The 10,600-nt window shown below is 39.7% G+C and overlaps 1 protein-coding gene across 5 annotated transcripts in view; it reads right to left on the bottom strand.

Moving 5' to 3' along the window:
• kiaa1549la (KIAA1549-like a) overlaps nucleotides 1–10,600 on the bottom strand; it is a 117,557-nt gene that overhangs the window by 28,911 nt on the left and 78,046 nt on the right. For all 5 annotated transcript variants that reach the window (XM_005928355.3, XM_005928354.3, XM_005928357.3 and 2 more), the window contains one exon: nucleotides 5,136–5,281. In XM_005928355.3, the coding sequence (XP_005928417.1) occupies nucleotides 5,136–5,281 (146 nt within the window). The remainder of the gene's footprint in view (nucleotides 1–5,135; nucleotides 5,282–10,600) is intronic.

Genomic DNA, 10,600 nt, shown 5'->3' with positions numbered 1-10,600 from the left:
GTGTGTGTGTGTGTGTGTGTGTGTGTGTGTGTGTGTGTGTGGCTGTAGGTGGGTGGCTGGTTGGCTGCATATGTGCACTCCTGCACTCAGGGAAGACAGAGGCCAAAACGAGGGTGAAATTCAACAAAGGCTATTTTATATTATATTATTTTATTTTACAATAACTTATCTTGCCTAAGTTTCACTATGAAGAAAAAGTAGCAACTGAATCATATTTATTTTCATACAACACTGACTGGTTTGGTCTACGTAAATGGGAACATTACAAACATTAAAAATATAAAGTTTGTAGGCTTTGCTTTTTAATTTTTTCCTTATTAGGAAAAATTTCTACTTTCCTGTTGTGTCTGTTCCTTCATTTAATTTAGCGGCAGCATGATGGCTGTGTTGTTGTTTTGCTTCCTCACAGCTACACATTTCAGATCAACAAAGAAGGGTCCTTCTTCTCTTCTTCTTTTGTGGTTAAATACATTTTAAAACATGTGGCTTCATTGACTGAATGTAGAAACTACATGTTGCATAATTTGAATAAACTACATTTTAGAGCCCCCGTTACTCAGTGTGTCTTCTGGTAAACAGTATGAGTCAGTCAACAATCTGCTGGTACTTTTGCTGTTTACTCCTTTGTGTTTGCAGCAACATTGGTTACTATTATGGAGATGATTTAACAGATGAACAATAAAGTTAGTATATCCATAGACTACATATAAAACCACCATCATGTTATCCATTAGTTTTGGGATTTGAACCCTGAACATCTGAGGAACATTAAAACGTTCATTTAGCTATACTAAGGTCAGTGTTAGATGTAGTCTGTTTCTCTTGAACAGTTGCTCTAAAATCATTCTAAAATGTAAAAAACTACAACACTGTTTTTAGTCTCTTGTTGTGGAAGTTTAGCATGCAAAATAAAAGAAGTCCCACTGTCTTTTGAGTGGTTTACTCTTGTAAGAAGGAATTTAGTCAGCACAAGGCACTGATGGCAGTGCCCTGAAGGATTCACCTGAACAATGGAACCAGGCCGTACTTATATGGAAAGCTGTATCTTCATATATAAGAAACTAATCTTCTACATGTCTCACATCTGACAGATTCATTTTGGCTCACACTTCTTTACAACATTGCTTCAGTTTATTGAAGTTTGCATGTATTTGTTCATCACAGCTCTCTTGACTGAAACACTGGAACCCCTCAATTGTTTTCTTTTTTGGCCATTCTGTTGCAGATTTGCTGCTGCACTTGGGGTCATTGTTTTGTTACGCGACGCAATCTGGACTAAGCTTTATCTTGAGTATACAGAGGAGTTCACAGTCGACTCAACTACAGCTCAACAGGCCCAAATCATCACCCCTCCACCACTGTGCTCAACAGTAGCTATGAGGCATTTGTGCTGGAATGCTGTTATGTTTCTCAAACTGTGGCACTGTGCTTTATGGCCAAACATCTCCACTTTGTATCCCATACAAAGGACATTGCTCCAGAAGTCTTGTGGTTTGTTCATAATCAACTTTGCAATTCTAAGCTGTGTTGTTCTGTTGAGAAAGAAGATGCTTTTCCTGATAATGCTTCGAAACGAGCCACACTTGTTCAGTCTTTTTCTAGTTTTTTTGCAAGGAACTTTAACTTTTAACATGCTAACTGAGGTCTGTGGAGTCTGAGATGTAGTTCTTGAGTGTTTGCATTTTCATTTCACTTTCGCTGACTCTCGCAAGTAAAATTACGGGTGTAGTACAAAATTCTCTTTAGCCAATGCTTTGACACCTGTAAAACTTCCTGAAGATGTGTGACCCACTGCAGCAAGCAGGTGTTTTTATCATTTCTGTAGCATACCGGCATTATTCTCTCCCTTTTTTTCTGAAAACTCTATTCCTGTCCATCTCCAGCTCTCTGCAATCTCTAGTGAGAAAATGAAACAATTACTCATCTTCTTGTCTCTTCTGGGTAAGCATTCATTCGCTCGCATAAACACTATTAATCACTTAAATTGCTGTGAACATTAGTTTGCTGATGCAAAAGAGATCTGAAAATCACAGTGTCCCAGAATGCCACTGAACAGCAGCAACGTGGCAGTGTTACCAGTGATCAGAGCAATGTTTAGGCAATCAATTCTGAAACTGCAGAGCTGGAAAAAAACTGGGCTGATAATCTGTTGAACAGTTCAAAGATGCAGTGCATTCACTGCCACTACTGATTACAGGTGATGTAGATCAAAAGGCACAGTCTATTATCTCATGTCTGACAAAATGTTTGTTTTTAATCCTGTGATGTCTGCTAATTTAACGCTAGTGAGGAATCTGTGCAGTGAGGAATCTGTGCAGAATAATGTTATCATGTTATCACATTCTGCAAACTATGTAATTTATATAATATTTTATAAATATGTTTTAGGTTTACAGGTTGCCAAATATTGCAAGGGCTGACAAAAGCATTCATGCTTGCATCTTTGGACCTCTAAGTTAGCTTAGCAGGTTCAACCCACAGACTGCATATAAAAGATGGACTGACCACCAAGATGGCAACCATTAGTTATGAAATCTGTATGTGGCGGGGCGTGGTCTGCAATGCCGCTGCAGGAGCGATGGACGCACCTGCAAGGCATCTGCAATCATGCCTCGTTGGCTTGAAAATCTGCACTGGATCCTGAGGGTCGTGTTGTTGTTGTTGTTGTTGTTGATGACGTCGGGCTTTGAGCTGGAAAGTTGCAGCCGACTGAGTGTGTTTGCAGCAGCTTAGTAAAAAGATGCGGAAAAGCATGTTCATGGAAACATCATCAAGTCTGCCATGCAATGTTTACACTGCATTTGGAAACTTCAACATTTGCCTTGCTTGTCCCATGTTGAAGTTTTTGGACCATAAGTGAAACTAGTTGGATGGACGGGTGAAGTCCTAAACCATACAAGGCTATTTAGCTTCATCAAGATGCATCCATTAGCAATATGCTACAGCACATATATATTTATTAATTAATAGTAAGTAGCAGACTAATAAAATAGATAATTTCATTAAAATGCTAAAAAGGGACTAAAGGGGCAAACACAGTTGAGAAGTCCATTGCAGTGGAGTGGTCCAAATTACCAGAAGTGAGCCTATCTATGGAAAACTACAACATTTTTTATTGTCACAACCTGCTAACATGCTTTTTTAAGCTTTATTAGGAGAACTGTCATTTACTTCAGCAGCGGAGATTGTCATATGGCTGAAAACAAGAACCTTCTTCTTTAAAATGACACAGTACCTGCCAGCTACTTTGTTGAATTAATGATGAAGAACATTTCAAAAGGCTCAAAGATGATGCAGTAGAAAACAAACATTGTCTTTTTTCATTTCACATGTTCTGTTTAAACTTGGCACCACCATTACTCATAACAGGAGTTCACTTGAAGTTGCGTCATCATGCTAGAACCAGCTATTGTAGCCTCAGGCAATGACGAGAAGACCACAGAAGGTGGTAAGCTCATTTTTTTATGAAGCCTCAGTTTTTGTCATTTCTAGATTTGACTTGAGTCCTAACTGACACTGACTCAAGAGTCTGGATAGATTTAGCCAAAGAGTGATTATAAAGAAAAATGTTACTGGCTTCCTGGTCCGAAAAGGGGAAGGGGAAGTGAAATAGCTATTGGAGGACATCGTAGTGGCTGGATTCATTTTTCATAGATGTACCCAAATGTAAATGTGTGTGTATGACAGATTTAGCACAGCTCCCACAGAATAACATGGGCTTTGTGTATAGTTTTGCTCACATATACCATGCTTACTCCCAACACAAGCACACCTATGCTAATTTTGTTTTGTGTTGTTTTGCTTTTATATCAACTTTAAAGTTGCTTAATTTTTTTCTTGAATTCAATTCAGTTCAATTCAATTTTTCTTATGAAGCACCAAACCACAACAACAGTTGCCTCAAGCTGCTTAAAGTGAACTTAATAATGTGAAGTACGTGTTTGTCATCATCATGGACCAGTCTCCTCTTTTTATGACCTTTTTTAACAAATGCTTTTAAATTAATAATGCATTCTTCATAATTAGTCATCAACCGTCTGTCTAATTGCTGTAGTAGTAGTGTGAAAAATATCAGAATCGGCATAAAAAGGTAGAAAACAACATGGAAATAAAGATGTCCTTATAACCAGGAAGTGTCGATAAAACATCAATAAACTAAGCTACAGCATGTCATCGCAGATTTTAGACTACATCAGGTCCCTTCTTTAACAAAAAAAAAAAAAAGAAATGTGACTCTTGATTACAAGTAACCTTCTCATTTTAATAGTAATTCAATTATAACTTGGCATTTAAGTAGTCATACCCTCTGTGTGTGTGTGTGTGTGTGTGTGTGTGTTGTGTGTGTGTGTGTGTGTGTGTGTGTGTGTGTGTGTGTGTTTTTAATATTGCACTCTGTGTGAGTGCAATATCTAAAAGCTCATTTAAAATGATGGAGAGGACAGGCATTAAGGATTAACAAGTAACTTTCCTACAGCATAGAACATATGCAGTGGGTTGTATGGATTTGAATAGCACCTAAGGTGACACTACGCTGTCAGAACTGTTTCCTCCCACTTCCTTGTCTTTCTCTGTGGTTCTGCTCCAAAGTAAGTTGATGCAACGCTTAAGGAATATGTACTCGCTTTTATCTCCATGCAGCATTTGGAATGAGGTAAGCCGATTGAAAACAGCCTAAATAGCAACACGTGAATGCTTCATGTGTCTTCTAACTGATCTAATATCCCAGTTTGCATATGAGCGGACGTGTGACAATATCTGATGAGTACATGTGTCGTCCCTGATAGTTACATGATGCTGTAGCAGGCTGACTCATTGTAAGCATGAGTGTGTTTGCGCTTCATTAGCTCACAATAATTATCCTTGGGTAAAAACATCATAGCATGAGTGTGTGTGTGGAGGGGCGGGGGGTGGTCAGTTTTTTGGTGATCTGCACTTGTTTATTAGCAATGAAAGACTTTCTGATGGGCACAAACATAAGGAGAGGCAGATTTTTTTCCATCTATCCATCCATCTGTCTTTGTATGTGTCCTTCTCCTAATACCTTCCCTTCTTCCTCCTTCACTGGAATCATCTCATTCTTTGTCTACCTTCTTAACCCCCTCCCTCCTCATCTCTCTTTCCTTCCTCCTCCTCACCGTTGGCGCCCCTCTTGTGTAGCTCCTCTTTGCCGTTCTTGCTGCTGCTGCCAGTCGCAGTCCTCCGGGCCGAGGAGCTCTTGCTGGTGTTCAGCTTCCCGGAGCCGTTACTCGACACCGAGCCATCCTCATCACTTGGCAACCTCCTGTAGTAGCCATGGCAACAGAAAGGAGGCGAAGGGAGAGAGGAAAAGGGAGGGGCGAAGAGGGTTGTGAGTGTGTACACAAACAGGGCATCATCTCACAGTTATTACTGCCAACACACTATTTAAAAAAATGTTAATGGCTCATTACAAAAAAGAAAAAAAAACCAAAAGTGCTTTACAAGCCAAAAACATGTGGTGTGGTGTTTGTATGTGAGTGTGCGCATTTTATGACAATCGTGTAGGTAAACCAGCAGATTTGGAAGTTTATATGCAATTTAATTTGTCCTGGAAATGCCAAAAAAAAGAGAAAAAAGGTAAAAGCTTGGCTGTAAGGACTGTATAGTCTACGGGAACTGAAGGTGAACAAACTTTGTAAAATCTAAGCTACTTTTCAAGTGGCATTGTTTAACTATGAGTGACATCATTAGTCACACAGACAGAGATGTCTAAAACATTAAAATCTGCAGCAGCAACTTGATCTGAAAGGTGAAGATTAGCATTGTCACACATCGTGCTACCTGCCAATTGTCAACACCACTGACTCAACTTTTGTCTCATCTTGAGCTAATCACTTGTCATCACCAAATTATATAATTGTCAGTCATAAAAGTTTGAGTCCCCAACTTTTTCTTTGTGCTTCATATTGTCCCTCCTGACAGGGTCAAAGGGGACTGGAGCTACAGGATACTCCCTGGGCAGAACACCAGACTGTCACAGACAACCATTCACATCTACAGATAACTAAGAACTAATGAACCTAACATGCATGTCTTTGGAATGTGACACCAGGAGAAGACATGAATTCCACACAGAAAGGCTCCAGCCTGCTGGCGGATTCGAACCCACTGTGCTGCCCGGATAAGCCATTAAGTGAAAGGATGACTGATGGCATATGACATCACATCAGCAAATAAGATAACATTATAGATATACAAGCCTGATCATTTAGAGTCAAATTAATGTCATAGCATTTTTTTTAAATGATAAATGATTTATTTCTTATCTTATCTTGTGCACCTTAACTAATAACACTCCTGACTCCTGGCATTTTCATGCCAGCTTCCACACCTGATAATCAGCAGTTACAGTAGCTTGACCTATGTGATGTTAGCAGCTAACTAGACAAATTACATCACCTTTTACTGTTGTACTGTGTCATACGGTGTTTGTGCTTTTAGAGATGGTGATTAGACTTGTGCTGAATGCACCTTGTAAAAAAAAACGTGCAATGAAGAAATGCAGGGCAAATGTGAAGGACAAGCAGAACAATGGCATGCTGATTTTTTGGGATAGCCTGGCTTCCGGCCAGGGACCTTGATGGAAAACAGCCCAGCATGCATACATTTCCCACTCAAAGAGTCATTTCCCTTTACTTCATAGGAAATTATATTGATGACATTTATTTCCTGTTATAGCAGCAACCTCCAGGCTTTATCATAACCTTAAACCAAGTAGTGATCTACATTATAGTGACTTGCTTTTGTCCCCAAAAGGTAACATCAAGTCAGTGTATTAAACACCTTTATGTCCAGTGTGTGTGTGTGTGAAAAAAACTCATGCATAAACATGTACAAATCCAAAAATAGCACTTAGTCAGTTCAATCTATATACCGAGCACACACATACGCACACACACGTGCAGGGTACACAAACACACATGCGCACAGCCTTGAGGCATGTAAGACACAGCAGCTACACAACGTGACAGGCCGGTCTACAGGTGGTGTAAGATGCACAAATCAGCCAGAGCCGACATTACAGAACCACAGGCGAGGCTAACACTGTGAACACAAACACACACACACAATGCAGCAAGTGCTGTGTCCGGTGACTGGCCAAGTCAAAGTAAAAGTCATGTGGAATCAGGCAAAGAGCCGCTGGGATGGAAGGAGAAATACAGTGTGTGTTCCACATAAATCTGTGAAGGCCAGAGTGAGGAGCAGCTGAATCAATAATCACACTACTGGAGACTAGCGTTCATCTCCGTGCCGCTCTTTGTGCCTCACAAACTGCAGCTCTCTGGAGGCTGAAGTGAGCAGAATAAATGCTGCCCCTGTGAACCCATCCTACAGTGTTGCCCCGTGGTTAGCATGCAGACTGCGTCTTCCTCCTTCCTCACACCAGAGCATGTTCAGCGGGTAAAATAATCACCGCCGTTGTTTCTCACATTGTTTCAATTTTTTATGGTTTAAACAAAGAACCATTTTGAAATGAAGCAGAAAATGATCACATCACTCTACTCGTGTCAAGACAATGACGCAATCACACAAAAAAGCTGACTGCAATTTAGTCACTGTTGAAGACAAACGGTTATATTACAAAGCTGCTGGAGTAAAATATATATTCTTAAAACACAAACATGTGGCACCTGTTCCACTGCTCATTAGCACAAATAACTATAATATACAGCAAACAATAATATTAAAGGAACTGTTGAATTCAAATACAAGACAAATACTATTATTTACTCTCAGAGACATGATACAGAGCCAAGAAAAAAAGAAAAGAAAAAAAAAACCTCTGACATGGCCTGTTTTGTATTTAACAAAAATTCTTAATTATTTTAAAAAAATAGGCATCCATAGATGGTAGTCTATCTGTCAATCTGCTGTTTTGTGATGGGTGGGAACAACATCATCTACCCAAATCTACCCACTTGTGATACCACAACCAGTTAGGTCCGAGGGCAGCGTCAATGAATTTGAAATGCACGCACAAAATAAAAAGCCCAAACTGGAACGCAGTGCAAAGTGATTTCAATAACATGTATACTGCTTAGCAATGCAAAGTCTTTTGAAAATGACAATCATGTCATCTAATGCAAGTCGGAAACTTTTCCTTTATGATAAAGCACAGCACCTGGTTCTGCCTGCACACAGACCACAAAGCACAACAATAAATGCATTCTTGGTTGTTGTTTGGGTTTGAAATCCATTGCACCCCACATTGCATCGGTTCGACGGTGAGATATGTATGTACCCAGGTGGTAGAATAATGTGAATAGTGTTACCTTCTTTGAGAATGTGTGTGCCGGTTGGTAAAGCTGATTATCAAACTATGCCAGCGCTTCCAGTCCTTTACACTGTCATCACCGTCACACAGAACGGCTGCCTCTCGCTTGGCTACAGCCAGGGTTATAAATATACATGTGTTTATCATCCTCGAGAGGCAAAGCACAACTAATCCTACCTCCATTCATTTTCATCTAGTGGTGTATAAATGTGAGGCTCTGTCTTATGTGCATTTCTGCATTTGCATTAATGTGAGAGGAGGCATGATGCATCTCATTTATGACTCCCGAACTTCCTCAAGGGAAAGCTGTCGCAATTGACTGTGGGCGCGGGTGTGGGTGTCGCTCGTAGTAGAGAAATGTTTGGGGACGGAAACGTTTACAAAAAGAACAGTTTTCATATTTTGTTCTAAATCTTTTCAGTGTTTATGCATAGAACAGATTATGTCATAAGTCTAGTGAAATCTACTGGGAATAAGACCTTTTGGTACATTTTGGGAAATGTGTTTAAATGGCAGGATTCCGGCAGATGTTTGCAAATCACATTCATCGCTCATGCGTGAAAAGCAGGGACAATAACAAGGAAGATTAGAAACAAAAAAAGAGAAAATATATGGGGAAGAGACTTCATTTATTACCAAATAAAGACAAGCTGCATAAAACATGAAGATTAGCAGCAGATAGATGCAACTTTCATTTTCTAACATTATTCATTCTGATTTGAAATCACAGAAATACAATCAAACACTCAAATGTCTAATCCTCAGTAGTAGCCCAGTGGCTGTGGGGACAAATGACCATCTGTTTAGCCATGTGTTTGGGTCATTACATGGATTTCATTAGTTTTTCACTGAGAGCAGATTGTGTCTGATCAGTTTGTCTCTTCCCATGAGCTCACATTTCCAAAATCACCATAAATCTAATACACAGTATTTCGCTCAACTTTTTAAAAAAATGTAGAAATAACATTTTACTAGAGCCAAGCTTCAGAGCTTTAATCCAAAATAGTGCCCAACTTTTCAAAACGGGCTCGTTCCGGCTTGCTTGTGATGGTTTTGGTGACGTCTTTGAGTTTTGGTTCTTGTTTTCATTGTTATTCTAGTGGTGTTGACTTTTTGTCTGCCCAGCGCTTCCCGTGTTCCTTCTGTCTCGTCTGTCTGCTTTCTGTGTGGCATGTTTACTGTGAGTCTTGTCGCCTCCATGTTAAACATGGTTTTTTGTTTGTTTCCTGTTTGACTTTGATAGGTTTCTTCTGGCTGCTTTGTTTTATCTTGTGTCCTGATGTGATTTTTCTATCTGATTATTGCTGTAGCTTGCATATTCTCCAGTTTTTAATTATATTCTTTGTGTTTGTATGGTCATGTTTGTCCTCTGCTGTCATATGTTAGTCAAACAGGCATGCACTCAAAACATTTTTTAGGGTGTGGAGACCAGTCAGTGAGCTAATGGCAAATTTCTGATCTCTAATTAATAGTGTGTATTTCCAGACTGGTTGGGGAGGTATAGATATGTTGATGCAGCAAAAGCATGCTTGCAAATGCTAGCAGGTTGCTGTTGTTCCCCATAGTTTATATGGAAAACGGTGAATGTCAGAAAAAATACTCAACAAGTAGTTGTGAAAAGTGCGATCAAAACTGGCAATTTCTACCGCTTACCTTCAAAGACAAAGTTTCACCTTTTGAAATGTATTGTTTGAAGTGGTAAGATAGAACTTTTACTGTGAAGGTGCATGCTATCCGTTTCCATTTTGTGTGAACTTTTTTCATGTTTTATCTACAGCTTGAAGAGTAAAAAGGCTAAAAAGTCTGCAGCTTTCATGCAAACTACAGGCGACTGTAGCAATTTGCAAGGGATCTCACAGGGAGCTTTTTGGTGCAGAACCCAACTTGCAAATCATTTCGCTGGGCAGTGAGCTGACCTGTGAGAAGGTGTGAGGAGGTCACTAACTGGTCTCTAGGTCTGTGTGACTGAGGCCTTATGCTTTTGCAATGTTTCTTCCATGTTCTTTTATAGACGTGGATCATAGTGACAGGCTTCAGCTGCAGTTTCTGAGACAAACTTTTTAATCAACAGTGAACTTCCTCCTGATTTCACTGGGTACAGATGCATTTTTTTTTACTTTATTGCTCCCCAACTTTTGAAATCAGTCTATGATTCATGCCACATGCCGAAACATGATCCAAATCTTTCAAACCTGACACTACGCTTTAAGCAATACACCCCCCAGTGTGTAGAAGACTGGAGGAAATGCGCTTAAGCTTGCACGGATTCTATTTTTTTAATATTAGTAGTATTTTTGGAGACATTTA

Source organism: Haplochromis burtoni, unplaced genomic scaffold (assembly GCF_018398535.1).
Source record: "Haplochromis burtoni strain Fernald_Lab_line unplaced genomic scaffold, NCSU_Asbu1 Contig_112, whole genome shotgun sequence".
NCBI classification, from domain to species: Eukaryota; Metazoa; Chordata; class Actinopteri; order Cichliformes; family Cichlidae; genus Haplochromis; species Haplochromis burtoni.
This window is presented reverse-complemented; position numbering and strand designations above follow the sequence as displayed.